Source organism: Nematostella vectensis, chromosome 3 (genome assembly GCF_932526225.1).
Source record: "Nematostella vectensis chromosome 3, jaNemVect1.1, whole genome shotgun sequence".
Lineage (NCBI taxonomy): Eukaryota > Metazoa > Cnidaria > Anthozoa > Actiniaria > Edwardsiidae > Nematostella > Nematostella vectensis.
The window spans coordinates 13,607,818-13,626,743 of NC_064036.1; the positions used below are offsets into that span (position 1 = coordinate 13,607,818).

General features: G+C 45.1%; 1 protein-coding gene across 3 annotated transcripts in view; it reads left to right on the plus strand.

The window, feature by feature from the left end:
* The window catches only part of LOC5518730 (inactive phospholipase C-like protein 2), a 30,537-nt gene extending 17,465 nt beyond the window's left edge, over positions 1 to 13,072 (plus strand). For 2 of the 3 annotated variants that reach the window (XM_032363418.2, XM_032363419.2), the window contains exons 14-31: positions 1,948 to 2,103; positions 2,557 to 2,671; positions 3,368 to 3,547; positions 4,262 to 4,369; positions 4,653 to 4,723; positions 4,798 to 4,851; positions 4,926 to 5,010; positions 5,295 to 5,441; positions 6,004 to 6,101; positions 7,150 to 7,197; positions 7,331 to 7,381; positions 7,507 to 7,578; positions 7,687 to 7,800; positions 8,409 to 8,534; positions 10,348 to 10,383; positions 10,463 to 10,519; positions 10,740 to 10,835; positions 11,144 to 13,072. In XM_032363418.2, the coding sequence (XP_032219309.2) occupies positions 1,948 to 2,103; positions 2,557 to 2,671; positions 3,368 to 3,547; positions 4,262 to 4,369; positions 4,653 to 4,723; positions 4,798 to 4,851; positions 4,926 to 5,010; positions 5,295 to 5,441; positions 6,004 to 6,101; positions 7,150 to 7,197; positions 7,331 to 7,381; positions 7,507 to 7,578; positions 7,687 to 7,800; positions 8,409 to 8,534; positions 10,348 to 10,383; positions 10,463 to 10,519; positions 10,740 to 10,835; positions 11,144 to 11,200 (1,671 nt within the window). In that variant the 3' untranslated portion in view covers positions 11,201 to 13,072. The remainder of the gene's footprint in view (positions 1 to 1,947; positions 2,104 to 2,556; positions 2,672 to 3,367; positions 3,548 to 4,261; positions 4,370 to 4,652; positions 4,724 to 4,797; positions 4,852 to 4,925; positions 5,011 to 5,294; positions 5,442 to 6,003; positions 6,102 to 7,149; positions 7,198 to 7,330; positions 7,382 to 7,506; positions 7,579 to 7,686; positions 7,801 to 8,408; positions 8,535 to 10,347; positions 10,384 to 10,462; positions 10,520 to 10,739; positions 10,836 to 11,143) is intronic. The other variant, XM_032363420.2, reaches the window with a different exon arrangement.
* Positions 13,073 to 18,926: the final 5,854 nt, after the last annotated feature.

Below are 18,926 nucleotides of genomic sequence, written 5' to 3' on the forward strand. Positions count from 1 at the left end.
ATTTGAATTCTGAAAGGAATGTACTTCTCGACATTTTGGTATTATAAACAATGGAACGTAGATTACTTCGCCGGAATAGGAAACGAAATAAAGACGGGGAACTCCAACTGGGTCTCACGTAAAGAGACATTCTGAATGATTATCTTAAACATCCGTTCACTAGATCTCTAATTATTTATTTTTGTCTTATCTCCGCAAATAAAGGCGGGGAAGCCTTCTTGAATAGTGAGATAGTTGTGTCGAATGAGATCTTGGTGCGATGTTTTCGCTCAAATACTCTATCGTTCAGTAAAGCATCCGGTCACACTCTCTAAAATAATGTTTCTCTCTCATCTCCGGAAATAAAGGCGGGAAGCCTTCTTGAATAGTGAGATAGTTGTGTCTTATGAGATCTTGATGAGATGTTTTCATTCGTAAGGTCTATCGTTCAACAAAGATTGAATCACCCCGTAGGCGTTTGGCTTGTGAACACACATCTGCCTTTATCTCTTTGAAGGTTAATTGCTATATGCGTGACTCTGCCCTTGGGAAAGCGGAGCCTTTTTTTCCTTTTCTCTTTCTTTTTAATTTATTTCTGATCGCGTTTTAAAATATCGAATAGTCAATCAAACTTTCGGGATGGGTTAATTGCTGGTTTGATTGATTACGAACTATTTCCAAACGAGACAAGGATTTGAATTCAGCTCGGCGCGGAACTGCGAATTCAGTCGTAAATAACCATTGTAGTTTTAGTATTTTGGTCTTATTTCAAATGCAGCGATCAAAATAAATTATTCGCGCCTAGCAGCCGAGACAAGCAAACTATAAAACATGCTAAGGGGGGGGGGGGGGGGGGGGGGTGAATAGGTTCGCGGATCGGCGGATTACGGATTTTGCTCACGGATTACGGATTTTGATTATTATTTCAGCGGATTACCGGATTTTGGAAATACGGCGGATCACGGATCTGCCTACAATTTGGGCGCGGATTTCGGATTTTGACTGCTTTTACGGTCGAATGTCGGATATGAAATGAATTTCAATCGGTGCTATTGTTTATCTGTCAAACCATGCGGATCTAAAAAATATCTGCGGATTCACGGATTTGCCCCGAAAATGTAGCGGATCGGCGGATTAACATACCCCCTATTCACCCCCCGTTAAGGTTGACTAAGGCGCCAGTGCTGAAAAACGCAAGACTAGTTCCAGTACCGCGCGGTTAAACCAGCCTTTTTGTTTTAAAATGGCGGCGTTTTACCGGCGAAATGTCACATTTTGGCGAATGCTAGGAAAACTAGCATTCCCTCATTATCACACAAATCTGTCATCTTTTGTACAGTATGATTTTAAAGCTGTACAGTAAGTCAAAACAGCAACTGAAGTCAGCCTTTCGTACCTTTACTCGAACGATTCAACACTTCGATTGTGCTTGTTTTTGCCAGAGCACGCGCATGCGCATACGTTATTCAACACTGTCGTCTAGGGCTTGTCTGGCAATGCTGTTGCTAAGAAACTAAGATAAATGGTGCTAACCGTCGCACTTTTAAGTATTGAAATACCGCTCGTATAACAACTGGAGGCATAAGAGATCTGAATGATAGTGCATTAATGGAAATGTCAACTATCTGGTTCGCGAAAAGCATGAAACAGAGAATGAAATCTGATAAGATAAAATATGGCAGGACCCAATTTGCTCGTGAGGTGAAGGAAGGGAGCAGTCGGTCTTATTCAAACGATCCAAGACTTATTCAAAAGACCCAAGACTTTTGTAGACTGATTCCAGGTCAGCAAAATCAAATGTTACTGCGCGCACGTTTTGATAACGCATAAATGGAAATTCTCCTATGCACAGATCTTGCACATATAATTTAAGATTGATAAAAATTGATTTAAATGGACTTTTTTGTAAATTACGTCATGCGGCATGGAAGAGAGGGTAAAGTTAGGATGGTTTCCTTTGTTTTGCAGAATAAAAAACTCCCGGCGAGTATAGATAACGACGAGGAAGCGGGTGAGGTGAGCGAAGAAGACGAGTACGTGGAGGAGAATGGAGTCATTAACGGGGACTACAAGTACGACCGACAAAACAGCCGGCAGGGAAGCATCAAGAGACAAAGCGTGAAGGTAAATACACGGAAGCCTCGAGAGGTTTACCACAGATACCCGGAAGCCTCGCGAGGTTCACCTCAAATACACGGAAGCCTCGCGAGGTATACTCCAAATACACGGAAGACTCGCGTTTACTCGAATACACGGAAGCCTCGAGAGGTTTGCCTCGGATACACGGAAGCCTCGCGAAGTTGACCTCAAATACACCGAAGCCTTGCGAGGTTTGCCTCGAATACACGGAAGCCTCGCGAGGTTTAACTCGAATACACGGAAGCCTCGCGAGGTTTGCCTTCACGGAAGCCTCACTGTGGTGTACATTTCTCAAGCGGTCGATTTCACATTTACGTCAATTAGTAAAATCTTATTGAACCGCATTGAACGCTTTGCAACAATACTCCACGCTTATTTTTCTAGAGGAGCTTCATGCTCTTTCTAAGTTGCCTTTGTAATTATTGTTTGTTTATCCAGCATGATGCGAACAAAAATCCCCGAAAAACGACGAAACTCGCCCGGGAGCTGTCGGACTTGGTATCTCTATGCAAGTCTGTCACGTTTCAAGACTTCCAGTACTCGGCCGATAATCGTAAGTCTGTCTTCCAATCCTCGGAATATAATCGTATGCCTGTTCCAGTATTCGCTAGATAACCGTACGTTTATCTTCTAGTACTTGACAGATAATCATAAGTCTACCAGTACTCGGTATACAATCGTTAAGTCTGTCTTCAAATCCTCGGCAGATAATCGTATGTCTGTCTTTAGTACTCGTTAGATAATCGTAAGTCTATCTTGAAGTAATCGGCAGATAATCGTAAGTACGTCTTCCAGTTTTTGGAAAATCCACTTATGACGAGTCCAATCTTATGTAGCCTTTATATTTTTTTCTTGGCTGCACATCTCTAGTGTTACTTAATTTTCCTTATTAATAAGTGTTAAAGTTGCATTGTCACCAGTTTACTTCTGGAGGTCCGAAGGAAACCTCAACCGTTAAAAGACAAAATAATCTATTATAATCCGATATATTTAACAGGCCATCCGCTTTAAATTATCTATCACATCCCCAAAGAAACTTCCAATAGACACACTGCTTTCAATATTTTGAAATATTTTTCGCGTTTTCCGTTAAAAATCATCGGAGATTGTTGCGTAATCGAGTAAACTGGAAACTGTAAAGTAAACTGGTGACAATGCGGCTTTAAGATATTCGAGAGGGAGTGTTGGCCCCACTTTTTCTCGAAATAGAAAAGACTTTAGCATCATTTCTCGATTCCTTTGTATTCAGAAAAGTTCTGGGAGCTGTGCTCTCTGAATGAGGCGCTGGCTCGACGTCTCGGTAATGCATACCCGGAGGAGTTCGTCAACTACAACAAAAGGTGTCTTAGCCGCATCTACCCGTCAGGAAAAAGGGTGGGCTCGAGCAACTACAACCCACAAGACATGTGGAACTGCGGCTGCCAGTTAGGTGACTAAATCCCTTATTCATTCGGTGTCCTGGCAACGTGACTCAATCATTGAAAGCCGCATTGTCACCAGTTTACTTCCGGTCGATTACGTAACGATCTCCGATGATTTTTAACGAAAAAAGCGAAAAATATTTCAAAATATCGAAAGCAGTGTGTCTATTGGAAGTTTCTTTAAGGATGTGATTGATAATTTAGAGCGGATGGACTGTTAAATATCTCGGATTCTAATAGATTCTTTTGTCTTTTAACGGTTGAGGTTTCCGTCGGATCTCCGGAAGTAAACTGGTGACAATGCGGCTTTAACCCTTGGTGTTTGGTGCGGTGTAAGGGTGTGGTAAAATATCGCCCTGGCTGCTTCACACTACTACAAAATCTGCAAATTTGTACGAAAAAATTCCTAAGCAAGTTTTCTCTGGTAGTACTTTATATTTCTGCAAATGTATGCAAAAAAGAAAAGACAACAATCTAATTGGTTAAGTTGCATACATTAGCATTTGGAGCGCGGTGTTTGTCCTAGGCCTAAGACAGACCTAGGCCTCAAAATTGCAGTATAGATAACACCTTTATTTATTTTTAAGTTTGTAGTGTCACTGTCAGTCCTGATTTATAAGGTCTGGTTTACACAGCGTTTTGAGTTTAGTCCTCTTCACTTTACATGTTTGTATTTTAGAATTAGCTTCGATTTTGACCTTGTGACTTTTTACTGGTGTCAGTGGCGCTGAATTACCAGACACCCGGAATCATGATGCACGTGAACTCGGGGAAGTTCCTGGAAAATGGCGAGTGTGGATATGTACTGAAGCCATCCGTCATGAGGGACGGTAAGATTTCAAGTAATCGTCATCATAATGATGATCATCGTCATCGCTATTACAATTTCTCGTCATATTCATTATATTCATCGTCATCATTATCATTATCATCTATCATCATCATCTATCATCACCATTATCATTTATCATCATCATCATCGTCGTCGTCGTCGTCATCATCATCATCATCATCGTCATTGCCGTCGTTGTCATCATTGCCATTAATGCTAACAACATCCTTCTACGACATGTTTCTAATCAAGGCATGACGACATCTATTATTGCGTTTCAGAGATCGCATATTTCAACCCGAACACCAAAGATGCCATTCCAGGAATCTCCCCGCAGATCGTGCAAATAAAGGTAATGCAACAATGCCTTGCCGTCACAAATCATCTTATATTGGTTACAAGGAATTCTATTTCTCTATGTGGCAGGTTATTAGTGGCCAACAGTTTCCCAAGCCCAAGGGATCGACCGCCAAGGGAGACGTAAGATTTTTTTTATTATTGCGCTACTTTGTGACTGATACCTCTAAATGAATTTCGTAAATTTTGTATTCTAGGTCATTGATCCGTATGTAACGATAGAAGTGTTCGGTATCCCATCAGACATTGCGCAGGAACGAACGCGCACTGTCCCTCACAACGGTAAGCACATTGATTATTCATCATGTGACCATGGCTTCATATCATAAATATGGTCACGAAATGTCTAAGCTGTTATTGGCTAAACTGTGACCATGCACATGATGGAGTAATATGTTCACGTGACGCAAACTTTTCAGGTGACCATGGCTATATGTCATAAGAGGTCACGAAATGTCTAAGCTGTGATTGGCTAAACTGCGATCATGCACGTGATGGAGTAAAAAGTTCACGTGACGCAAACTTTTCACGTACGTATCTTTATTTTATTGTTTGCTACTTTGAAGGTTTCAACCCGGTGTTCGACGAGACGTTCGAGTTCCACATCAACTTGCCCGAGATCGCGCTGTTCCGATTCGTCGTACAAGACGATGACTTTATCGGTGATGGTTTCATCGGCCAGTACACGATACCGCTTAACTGCATGCAGCAAGGTATATGAAATAAACAAGTAAAATAGACAGTCAAATGGAATCGACAAGTGCATGCAGCAAGGTATATGAAATAAACAAGTAAAATAGACAGTGTGTAGACAAGTGAAATAGACAAACGGAATTGAGAAAATAAATAATCAAGTGAAATAGACAAATTCAGATAGACAAAAGTCAAATAAACAAGTAGGATAGCGTGAACAAGTGAATGGTAAGTAAAATAGACAAATGAAAAATGGAATAGACAAGTTGGGATATGTAAAAGAAATAGACAAACGGAGTAGGCGATGCCACTCGCCTTACGTCCACTACCCATTCATTTTCTGATAAAATTTGTGTAGCAAATAAACGCAAATATTTTTTCTAAAGCCGAACATATGCACTGGTTTATATTCGTCTATTTTGACGACTGGTTGACCCAAGGCAACCATGGATATGTAACCGTTACCTCATCCGATGTCAATAATCCTTTATACTGTATAGGTTGGCTCCTATTAACTAATCTTATCGCTCGTATTCTACAGGTCACTGCCAATTATATTTATCTAATCGATTAATTTTACAGGTTATCGTCATCTTCGTTTACTCGCGTTTGATGGCGACCCTCTGGACTCGGCAACGCTTTTTGTCCATGTCACCATTACAAGCATCAACGAGGCAGGGGTAGGTCGACCTCCTAATATGGGCAGGGGTAGGTAGACCTCCTAATATGGGCAGGGGCAGGTAGACCTCCTAATATGGGCAGGGGTAAGTAGACCTCCTAATATGGGCAGGGGTAGGTCGACCTCCTAATATGGGCAGGGGTAAGTAGACCTCCTAATATGGGCAGGGGTAGGTAGACCTCCTAATATGGGCAGGGGAAGGTAGACCTCCTAATATGGGCAGGGGAAAGTAGACCTCCTAATATGGGCAGGGGCAGGTAGACCTCCTAATATGGGCAGGGGTAAGTAGACCTCCTAATATGGGCAGGGGCAAGTAGACCTCCTAATATGGGCAGGGGTAGGTAGACCTCCTAATATGGGCAGGGGTAGGTAGACCTCCTAATATTGGCAGGGGCAGGTAGACCTCCTAATATGGGCAGGGGTAGGTAGACCTCCTAATATGGGCAGGGGCAGGTCGACCTCCTAATATGGGCAGGGGCAGGTAGACCTCCTAATATTGGCAGGGGCAGGTAGACCTCCTAATATGGGCAGGGGCAGGTCGACCTCCTAATATGGGCAGGGGCAGGTCGACCTCCTAATATGGGCAGGGGTAAGTAGACCTCCTAATATGGGCAGGGGCAGGTAAACCTCCTAATATGGGCAGGGGCAGGTCGACCTCCTAATATGGGCAGGGGCAGGTAGACCTCCTAATATGGGCAGGGGTAGGTAGACCTCCTAATATGGGCAGGAGTAGGTAGACCTCCTAATATGGGCAGGGGTAGGTCGACCTCCTAATATGGGCAGGGGCAGGTAGACCTCCTAATATGGGCAGGGGTAGGTCGACATCCTAATATTTGCAGGGGTAGGTAGACCTCCTAATATGGGCGGGGGTAGGTCGACCTCCTAATATGGCCAGGGGACGAGCGGGCCGCCCCTATTCTCAGAGAAATCAAATTTTTAGGAAATATACGTGAGAACAAAATGGTTAGTGCCTCACTGGATAGCTCCAAATATGGGCTGAAAACATGTAAACATGTCAATGTTTCTTATTTTTCGTGTATTTTTTCCAGCAAAGACAAAGAAAACATTCATTGCGCAAGTCTAAAAAAGGTCGAGAGGTAAGTGCCTTTAGATTTCTTCCGAGTAACTCTTCCAAGCAGCTCCCGAATAGCACCGAGTAACCCCGAAAGAATACGAACCACCTTTGAGTCACTATCGACTATCCACGTTTGATTTTCATTTTTTTTTTAGTACACCAGCATGAAAACCGTAGGCGTCAAGGCTGTAGATGAAACCTTTAAGGTATGGTAACAATACCTCTGCGAGCGAGGGAGTATGCGTGAGTTGGTTAGGCCAGCGCGGTTTGTTATCATTCGCGTCTAGTATCCGGATGTCTTGTAACCCCATTGAATGTCTGTGCTACTCAGAACGCAATTCAACCGCTAAGAGACGGTGCAGACCTAAGGGAAAACCTGCAGACATCGCTGGCAAACTTCAAGGTAATAAATGTGAAAGCTACTACTTAGTTGTCTGGTTATAAAAGAAGACTGAGAGAATCGATATAATTGAGAAGCGTTGTAAATGACTGCTCACGACATTTGTCGCAGGAAATCTGTGGTGTTGCGCCACGCTCGAATCTAAAGCAGTGCATCCGCCTGCTGTCCTCTCGGTTAGAGCCTGGGCCCGAGGGTACGACGCTGGAGCTGGTCCTAAAAGACGAGGTGAGTGTGTGACAGTTGATTGCGTGGCGAAGCGAGTACGTGACTTGGTGAATTGCGTGACAAGGTAAGTGTATCTTGAGTTGAGTGCAAGATGACGAGATCAATAGACCGTTTTCACGATGTTGCGCGCGCATTCAAAACGCCACAGACTGGCGGGCCACAGCTGATCCAAAATGATGCGGACAAGGGGAATTTGACTCTAGCGCTAAAACTCTGCAAAAGAAGCACTTTTTCTATAGCTTCGTCTGTAAAGATCACTTCGTATGCCATTTTAGATCAGCTGTAGCCCGCCAGTCTGTGGCATTGTGGATGCGCGCGCAACATAGTGAAAACGGTCTATATGTTGTTGTTTTTTTCGTAAAGGGCGTGACATGGTTGTGCGTGACACTCTCATTTTGTGGGGAAAATCGGTGTAGTACATCAGTGTGAGGTGTTATGTTGGCATGTATTCGTGACCAGATTGAGGTGTGACTAGGTGAGTGCGCGTCAAAGGGAATTCGTGACTAGCGTGACGGGTGGAGTGTGTGACAAGATAATATCGTCAGTTGTGTGACAAAGCGAGTGTGTGACAGGTGTCACGCCACTAATACCCTGCGTCTTTTCTCTAGCTCTACCCATATTTTGAAGCTCTAGGATGCGTGCCGGAAATGATGAAGAAGGCGCTGCTATCAATGGAGCAGGTCGTACAGGATTCCAAAAATCTCATTGAAAACGCCGACTCTATATATGAGCGGGTAAGATCATCTGAATAAGCCGCGTGGCTACATAGAGCGCTACAGATCAAGTGTCAAGCCGAGCCTGATCCAGACGAGTGTGTTCTTGAGTATCGTACCAATGTTTTGTAAGCCAGATCCAGACGAGTGTGTTCTTCAGTATCGTACCAATGTTTTGTAATCCAGATCCAGACGAGTGTGTTCTTAGTATCGTACCAATGTTTTGTAAGCCAGATCCAGACGAGTGTGTTCTTGAGTATCGTACCAATGCTTTGTAAGCCAGATCCAGACGAGTGTGTTCTTGAGTATCGTACCAATGTTTCAAAATGCCAGATCCAGATGAGTGTGTTCTTGAGTATCGTACCGATGTTTTGTAAGCAAGATCCAGACGAGTGTGTTCTTCAGTATCGTACCAATGTTTTGTAAGCCAGATCCAGACGAGTGTGTTCTTGAGTATCGTACCAATGCTTTGTAAGCCTGATCCAGACGAGTGTGTTCTTGAGTATCGTACCAATGTTTTGTAAGCCAGATCCAGACGAGTGTGTTCTTCAGTATCGTACCAATGCTTTGTAAGCCAGATCCAGACGAGTGTGTTCTTGAGTATCGTACCAATGTTTCGTAATGCCAGATCCAGATGAGTGTGTTCTTGAGTATCGTACCGATGTTTTGTAAGCCAGATCCAGACGAGTGTGTTCTTGAGTATCGTACCAATGTTTCGTAATGCCAGATCCAGGCGAGTGTGTTCTTGAGTATCGTACCAACGTTTTGTAAGCCAGATCCAGACGAGTGTGTTCTTGAGTATCGTACCAATGTTTTGTAAGCCAGATCCAGACGAGTGTGTTCTTCAGTATCGTACCAATGTTTTGTAAGCCAGATCCAGACGAGTGTGTTCTTCAGTATCGTACCAATGTTTTGTAATCCAGATCCAGACGAGTGTGTTCTTCAGTATCGTACCAATGTTTTGTAAGCCAGATCCAGACGAGTGTGTTCTTGAGTATCGTACCAATGCTTTGTAAGCCTGATCCAGACGAGTGTGTTCTTGAGTATCGTACCAATGTTTTGTAAGCCAGATCCAGACGAGTGTGTTCTTCAGTATCGTACCAATGTTTTGTAAGCCAGATCCAGACGAGTGTGTTCTTCAGTATCGTACTAATGTTTTGTAATCCAGACGAGTGTGTTCTTCAGTATCGTACCAATGTTTTGTAAGCCAGATCCAGACGAGTGTGTTCTTGAGTATCGTACCAATGCTTTGTAAGCCAGATCCAGACGAGTGTGTTCTTGAGTATCGTACCAATGTTTCGTAATGCCAGATCCAGATGAGTGTGTTCTTGAGTATCGTACCGATGTTTTGTAAGCCAGATCCAGACGAGTGTGTTCTTGAGTATCGTACCAATGTTTCGTAATGCCAGATCCAGGCGAGTGTGTTCTTGAGTATCGTACCAACGTTTTGTAAGCCAGATCCAGACGAGTGTGTTCTTGAGTATCGTACCAATGTTTTGTAAGCCAGATCCAGACGAGTGTGTTCTTGAGTATCGTACCAATGTTTCGTAATGCCAGATCCAGACGAGTGTGTTCTTGAGTATCGTACCAACGTTTTGTAAGCCAGATCCAGACGAGTGTGTTCTTGAGTATCGTACCAATGTTTTGTAAGCCAGATCCACACGAGTGTGTTTTTGGGTAACGTGCCAATGTTATATGAGCCAGATCCAGACGAGTGTGTTCTTGAGTATCGTACCAATGTTTTGTAGGCCAGATCCAGACGAGTGTGTTCTTGAGTATCGTACCAATGTTTTGTAGGTCAGATCCAGACGAGTGTGTTCTTTGTCGTTTTCAGGTCGTCCATTGCCAGCAGGCTGGTATGGAATGGCACGTGAGTATTTCATCTTTTGTCTTTAATGAAGATCCAGAAAAACGTACCACAAATTAAATGTATTTTTTGTTTCGTCAAGGAGGACCTGTATAATACATGCACGAAAGATGGACTGAAGGGGAAAAGGTTGAACAAGGTAAGTTCCATCGCGCGGTATACTGTATGTAGCTATGAAGACCCATCTGTCTTAAATGAATGATAGCCTGCGAGCCGGCTTTCATTCGGGTTTATTCGGAAATGATTTGTCCGAATAAGAGCTGGCTAGCAGGCTAAAATGCATGAGGCTTGATCATCGATGTCTACTAAAATGATATTAGCATTTTGTTGTTATTGGTTACATTTGTTTCTCTTTCCAGGCCCTCGAGAGTTTTGCATGGAACATCCGGGTTCTTAAAGGTCAAGCTGAGTTGCTATTGGCGGCGAAACAGGAGTGTCAGGACTACTTACGACAGGTCAGCGGATTTTATATATTGCGTGTGTGCGCTGAATGAAGTTCACAATGGCTGCAAAGAGTGATTTTCCATTCCGTCGACGTATTTTATTACGTTATTGATGGAGTCATTTGATAGTTGTGGTTGCGATTTGAAACTCGAGAGATATTTTGCATCCTGTCGTTTTCAAAGCTTGATTTTCTCTACATTAAGATTATTTTTCCGCCAAACAACATCTTTTCCCTAGTGTTTTCGGAGTGCTAGGCAACGCTTGAGTATGTCTGATCCTGATTTTGTGGTTAACGTGACGTTGTAATCGTTTTCTCCAGATCCACGAGGCGTCCGTCGCGTCGGGTCTCGTTCGCTCCCTCGACTCCAACTTATGATCCTGGCCTCCTGTCGTCATTGTGTTTGGGAATAAAGACGATGCGGCAGCACTTTCGGCACTCACCACGTTGTTTGTCGTTACGGATGATGACGTCACGCTATACCCAGGATTGAGTGCTGTCATTACCGTTTAAATAAGCTTTTTGAAGCTAGTAATCATTGGATATTGCGGACGTTTGTGATACTTGCATGAAACTGCCGCGTGTGATGGCGAAATTGTAACAGCAATAAGGGACAACAATGTTCATATTTGTGCGCTCTATAATATTCGTCCCCGCGATCTTCTTGGTAATTTTGTGGCTTAACCAGAAGACCATGGGGACGGTGCTGAAAGCTTTGGAAATTTGGCGGAGGCTGGCGACTGGGGCTGGTTTGATAGGGTACAGTCTCTTGTGCTAACTTGTCCAAGATCTATATATCTGAAAACAAAATTGCTTGTAAATATTGTCTTGCAAGCATGCAAGATGCCAGAAATGATTAGATTTTATCAAAAAAGTAGTAGAGCGGTTTATTTTTAGTACGATTTTTTTAAAGTTTGCAAATCTACAAGAAGAAAATGTGGTATATGTAAATATATGGTGAATTAATAAGCCGCTGTATTGTCGGGGTATTTCGGTGATCGCCTCTAGATAAATTATCATCTGTAATAAAGAATTAACACAGTATCGGTCCATAAATAGCAGTAGCAAGTTTCATTTCTCTTTGGATGGCAGGAGGCTCTACCACCAGCTTAATAAGAGCAAACGACTAACGACTAAATATGTAACTGACGGAACGAATACGACCAAAAAATTGAAACGACAGGTCGTGGGCGTTCAACACAAAAGCACTCGGCCCAGGCGTCTCTAGGCAGTGCGTCCAGCTTTTGTGACGTCACCCCACCATTTTTATGACGTCAACTAACTCTGGATTAAGCGTCCGCCATTTTGCATAAGGGAATGAGCGAAGGTGACCGAGAGTTCCCTGGGGACGAGGCTAACATCATAATGCCTAATTGGTAGTGACAATACCGTTTTGCATTTCCTTATTGTTAGAGCAGTGTAATGTTAAGAGGATGGTAGAAGATATGATATTTAAGAAGCACATTTGATCTGGATGTAATACCAATTTTCTAGATGAGTTTAAACAATTCATATTCTCGTCAGAGGCCTCGCCAATGTTGTCAAAATACTGGCCATATTACTTAGAACTTAGGGTTTATATTCCTGTATTTGATATTTAAAGGTAAAAGTTCACTTGAAGTGATTTAGGAGTTTGAAATCGTTGACAAGATTCGTCAAAATCGCAGTATGTAAGTATAGTGACGAAGTAGAATTTGTTAAATTATTAATCTAAATGAGCAAAGAAAAATATAACAGCCCCATTCTACGGACCAGCGCCATAATCAAACATTTTTATCTTTACGTCCCTATCTAATGAAAGGTTTTGCCAAATTATTGGATCATCTAATTTCGGATTGCTCTAGAAATAAGGGAAAAGGAATTCCTGGATATGAGGTAAAACTAAATACTTGCGAGGTTTAATCTGAGCATGATTTTCAAAAGTGATCATGATCAGCTTATCAATAGAACTGTAGAAAGATTTGCTTTCAATTAATATTGTATGTGTACACATGTGACTTCTTTTTTATTGTCCCATGCCCACAAAACACATTGTCACATAATGCAAAAATGCTATAGTTGCTGAACAGATGTGATAACCTTTTGCAATAAGGTAACTTAGAAAACTGAAGTGGTTTTTATTACAACGTTTCGTACTATTTATTTGATTCTTGTAAATAATATTAATATCTCTCTACTCTGTAGAGATCTGTGGAAATTATAAGACTGGATCTTGTAGGAACAGTAAAAAATATAAAAAGGTATAAATAAGCTGTTGCATTTTGATGCACGCGAATGTACTGCGCATGTGATACCTGCGCATATGTGCCCTCCCGTGTTACGTTGTTGGGCTATGGCATAGTCGTATTGTGTGCGATTGTTGGTCTATGACATGGTCAAATATTTTGCGCGGTAGTTGGTCCAAGACATGGTCGTATTGCGCGGTTGTTGGTCTAAGTCACGGTCGTATTGTGCACGGTTGTTAGACTAAGGCATGGGCGTATTGTGGGCGGTTGTTAGACTAAGTCATGGTCGTATTGTGCGCGGTTGTTAGACTAAGGCATGGGCGGTTGCTGGGCTACGGCATAGTCGTATTGTGCGGGTTTGTTGGTCTAAGCCATGGCCGTATTGTGCGGGGTTTTTAGACTAAGGCATGGTCGTATTGTGCGCGGTTGTTAGACTAAGGAACGGTCGTATTGTGGGCGGTAGTTGGGCTAAGGTATGGTCGTATTGTGCGCGGATGTTGGGCTAAGGCATGGTCGTATTGCGCGCAGTTGCTTGGCAAAGGCATGGTCGTATTGTGCGCGGTTGTTTGGCAAAGGTATGGTCGTATTGTGCGCGGTTGTTGGTCTAAGGCATGGTTGTATTGCGCGCGGTTGCTGGGCAGAGGCATGATCGTATTGCGCGCGGTTGTTGGGCTGAGGCATGGTCGAATTGCGCGCGGTTGTTGGGCTAAGGCATGGTCGTATTGTACGCGGTTGTTGGGGTAAGGCATGTTAGTATTGTGCGCTGTTGTTAGACTAAGTCATGGTCGTATTATGCTCGGTTGTTAGACTAAGGCATGGTCGTGTGCGCGGTTGTTGGGCTACGGCATACTCGTATTGTGCGCGGTTGTTGGGCTAAGGCATGGTCGTATTGTGCGGGGTTGTTAAACTAAGTCATGGTCGTATTGTGCACGGTTGTTAGACTAAGGCATGGGCGTATTGTGGGCGGTTGTTGGGCTACGGCATAGTCGTATTGTGCGGGTTTGTTGGTCTAAGCCATGGTCGTATTGTACGGAGTTGTTAGACTAAGGCATGGTCGTATTTTGCGCGGTTGTTAGACTAAGGAACGGTCGTTATGTGGGCGGTTGTTGGGCTACGGCATAGTCGTATTGTGAGCGGTTGTTGGGCTATGGCATAGTCGTATTGTGTGCGATTGTTGGTCTAAGTCATGGTCGTATTGTGCGCGGTTGTTGGTCCAAGACATGGTAGTATTGTGCGCGGTTGTTAGGCTAAGGCATGGTCGTATTGTGCTAGGTTATTTGGGCTAAGGTATGGTCGTATTATGCGCGGTTGTTAGACTAAGGCATAGTCGTATTGTGCGCGGTTGTTGGGCTACGGCATAGTCGTATTGTGCGCGGTTGTTGGGGTAAGGCATAGTCTTATTGTGCGCGGTTGTTAGACAAAGGCATGGTCGTATTGTGCGCGGTTGTTAGACTAAGGCATAGTCGTATTGTACGCGGTTGTTGGGCTAAGGCATGTTAGTATTGTGCGCGGTTGTTAGACTAGGTCATGGTCGTATTGTGCGCGGTTGTAAGACTAAGGCATGGGCGTATTGTGCGCGGTTGTTAGACTAAGGAACGGTCGTATTGTGGGCGGTTGTTGGGCTACGGCATAGTCGTATTGTGCGCGGTTGTTGGGCTATGGCATAGTCGTATTTTGCGCGGTTGTTAGACTAAGGCATGGGCGTATTGTGGGCGGTTGTTGGGCTACGGCAGAGTCGTATTGAGCGGGTTTGTTCGTCTAAGCCATGGTCGTATTGTGCGTGTTTGTTGGTCTAAGCCATGGTCGTATTGTGCATGTTGTTAGACTAAGGCATGGTCGTATTGTGCGCGGTTGTTAGACTAAGGAACGGTCGTATTGTGGGCGGTTGTTGGGCTAAGGCATGGTCGTATTGTGCGCGGTTTTTGGGCTAAGGCATGGTCGTATTGCGCGCAGTTGCTGGGCATAGGCATGGTCGTATTGTGCGCGGTTGTTGGGCAAAAGTATGGTCGTATTGTGCGCGGTTGTTGGTCTAAAGCATGGTCGTATTGCGCGCGGTTGTTGGGCTAAGGCATGGTCGAATTGCGCGCGGTTGTTGGGCTAAGGCATGGTCGTATTGTGTGCGGTTGTTGGGGTAAGGCATGTTAGTATTGTGCGGCGTTGTTAGACTGAGGCATGGGCGCATTCTGCGCGGTTGTTGGGCTAAGGCATAGTCGTATTGTGCGCGGTTGTTGGGCTAAGGCATGGTCGTATTGCGCGCGGTTGTTGGGCTACGGCATAGTCGTATTGTGCGGGTTTGTTGGTCTAAGCCATGGTCGTATTGTACAGGGTTGTTAGACTAAGGCATGGTCGTATTGTGCGCGGTTGTTAGACTAAGGAACGGTCGTATTGTGGGCGGTTGTTGGGCTACGGCATAGTCGTATTGTGCGCGGTTGTTAGACTAAGGCATGGGCGTATTGTGGGCGGTTGTTGGGCTACGGCATAGTCGTATTGTGCGGGTTTGTTGGTCTAAGCCATGGCCGTATTGTGCGGGGTTTTTAGACTAAGGCATGGTCGTATTGTGCGCGGTTGTTGGGCTAAGGCATGGTCGTATTGCGCGCAGTTGCTGGGCAAAGGCATGGTCGTATTGTGCGCGGTTGTTTGGCAAAGGTATGGTCGTGTACAGGCTACAGCAGAGTCGTATTGTGCGGGTTTGTTCGTCTAAGCCATGGTCGTATTGTGCATGTTGTTAGACTAAGGCATGGTCGTATTGTGCGCGGTTGTTAGACTAAGGAACGGTCGTATTGTGGGCGGTTGTTGGGCTACGGCATAGTCGTATTGTGCGCGGTTGTTAGACTAAGGCATGGGCGTATTGTGGGCGGTTGTTGGGCTAAGGCATGGCCGTATTGCGTGCAGTTGCTGGGCTAAGGCATGGTCGTATTATGCACGGTTGTTGGTCTAAAGCATGGTTGTATTGCGCGCGGTTGCTGGGCGAAGGCATGGTCGTATTGCGCGCGGTTGTTGGGCTAAGGCATGGTCGAATTACGCGCGGTTGTTGGGCTAAGGCATGGTCGTATTGTGTGCGGTTGTTGGGGTAAGGCATGTTAGTATTGTGCGGCGTTGTTAGACTAAGGCATGGGCGTATTCTGCGCGGTTGTTGGGCTAAGGCATAGTCGTATTCTGCGCGGTTGTTGGGTTAAGGCATGGTCGTATTGCGCGTGGTTGTTGGGCTACGGCATAGTCGTATTGTGCGGGTTTGTTGGTCTAAGCCATGGTCGTATTGTACGGGGTTGTTAGACTAAGGCATGGTCGTATTGTGCGCGGTTGTTAGACTAAGGAACGGACTAAGGGCGGTTGTTGGGCTACGGCATAGTCGTATTGTGCGGGTTTGTTGGTCTAAGCCATGGCCGTATTGTGCGGGGTTTTTAGACTAAGGCATGGTCGTATTGTGCCCGGTTGTTAGACTAAGCCATGGTCGTATTGTACGGGGTTTTTAGACTAAGGCATGGTCGTATTGTGCGCGGTTGTTGGGCTAAGGCATGGTCGTATTGTGTGCGGTTGTTGGGGTAAGGCATGTTAGTATTGTGCGGCGTTGTTAGACTAAGGCATGGGCGTATTCTGCGCGGTTGTTGGGCTAAGGCATAGTCGTATTCTGCGCGGTTGTTGGGTTAAGGCATGGTCGTATTGCGCGTGGTTGCTGGGCAAAGGCATGGTCGTATTGTGCGCGGTTGTTTGGCAAAGGTATGGTCGTGTACAGGCTACAGCAGAGTCGTATTGTGCGGGTTTGTTCGTCTAAGCCATGGTCGTATTGTGCATGTTGTTAGACTAAGGCATGGTCGTATTGTGCGCGGTTGTTAGACTAAGGAACGGTCGTATTGTGGGCGGTTGTTGGGCTACGGCATAGTCGTATTGTGCGCGGTTGTTAGACTAAGGCATGGGCGTATTGTGGGCGGTTGTTGGGCTAAGGCATGGCCGTATTGCGTGCAGTTGCTGGGCTAAGGCATGGTCGTATTATGCACGGTTGTTGGTCTAAAGCATGGTTGTATTGCGCGCGGTTGCTGGGCGAAGGCATGGTCGTATTGCGCGCGGTTGTTGGGCTAAGGCATGGTCGAATTGCGCGCGGTTGTTGGGCTAAGGCATGGTCGTATTGTGTGCGGTTGTTGGGGTAAGGCATGTTAGTATTGTGCGGCGTTGTTAGACTAAGGCATGGGCGTATTCTGCGCGGTTGTTGGGCTAAGGCATAGTCGTATTCTGCGCGGTTGTTGGGTTAAGGCATGGTCGTATTGCGCGTGGTTGTTGGGCTACGGCATAGTCGTATTGTGCGGGTTTGTTGGTCTAAGCCATGGTCGTATTGTACGGGGTTGTTAGACTAAGGCATGGTCGTATTGTGCGCGGTTGTTAGACTAAGGAACGGTCGTATTGTGGGCGGTTGTTGGGCTACGGCATAGTCGTATTGTGCCCGGTTGTTAGACTAAGGCATGGGCGTATTGTGCGGGGTTGTTAGACTAAGGCATGGTCGTATTGTGCGCGGTTGCTAGACTAAGGAACGGTCGTATTGTGGGCGGTTGTTGGGCTACGGCATAGTCGTATTGTGCGCGGTTGTTAGACTAAGGCATGGGCGTATTGTGGGCGGTTGTTGGGCTACGGCATAGTCGTATTGTGCGGGTTTGTTGGTCTAAGCCATGGCCGTATTGTGCGGGGTTTTTAGACTAAGGCATGGTCGTATTGTGCCCGGTTGTTAGACTAAGCCATGGTCGTATTGTACGGGGTTGTTAGACTAAGGCAAGGTCGTATTGTGCGCGGTTGTTAGACTAAGGAACGGTCGTATTGTGGGCGGTTGTTGGGCTACGGCATAGTCGTATTGTGAGCGGTTGTTGGGCTAAGGCATAGTCGTATTGTGCCCGGTTGTTAGACTAAGGCATGGGCGTATTGTGGGCGGTTGTGGGCTACGGCATAGTCGTATTGTGCGGGTTTGTTGGTCTAAGCCATGGCCGTATTGTGCGGGGTTGTTAGACTAAGGCATGGTCGTATTGTGCGCGGTTGCTAGACTAAAGAACGGTCGTATTGTGTGCGGTTGTTGGGCTACGGCATAGTCGTATTGTGCGCGGTTGTTAGACTAAGGCATGGGCGTATTGTGGGCGGTTGTTGGGCTACGGCATAGTCGTATTGTGCGGGTTTGTTGGTCTAAGCCATGGCCGTATTGTGCGGGGTTTTTAGACTAAGGCATAGTCGTATTGTGCCCGGTTGTTAGACTAAGGCATGGTCGTATTGTGCGCGGTTGTTGGGCTTAGGCATGGTCGTATTGCGCGGGTTTGTTGGTCTAAGCCATGGTCGTATTGTGCGGGGCTGTTAGACTAAGGCATGGTCGTATTGTGCGCGGTTGTTAGACTAAGGAACGGTCGTATTGTGGGCGGTTGTTGGGCTAAGGCATGGTCGTATTGTGCGCGGTTGTTGGGCTAAGGCATGGTCGTATTGCGCGCGGTTGATGGGCAAAGGCATGGTTGTATTGTGTGCGGTTGTTGTGGTAAGGCATGTTAGTATTGTGCGGCGTTGTTAGACTTAGGCTTTGGCGTATTGTGTGCGGTTGTTGGTCAAAGGCATGGTCGAATTGTTCGCGTTGGTTGGGCTAAGTCATGTCCTGTTGTCGTTGTTTTCAGCGACAACAAAGACAAAAATTTCGATTGAAAATATAGATGTTAAATGCATGCAAGAGTTTATTGTTTTATTTCGTCATTCAAATGCGCGATAGCCCGTAACTTTCTTGCTTCAAAATCTTTTCAGTTTTTATCTTTTATCTGTCTCAGTAAAGATTGAAGATCTTTTTTGAGGATCTTTTTTTTGCAGTATCGATGTTTTTAGACATCTATCTGACATTAATCCTATCCTCTGCACATGATCCTATC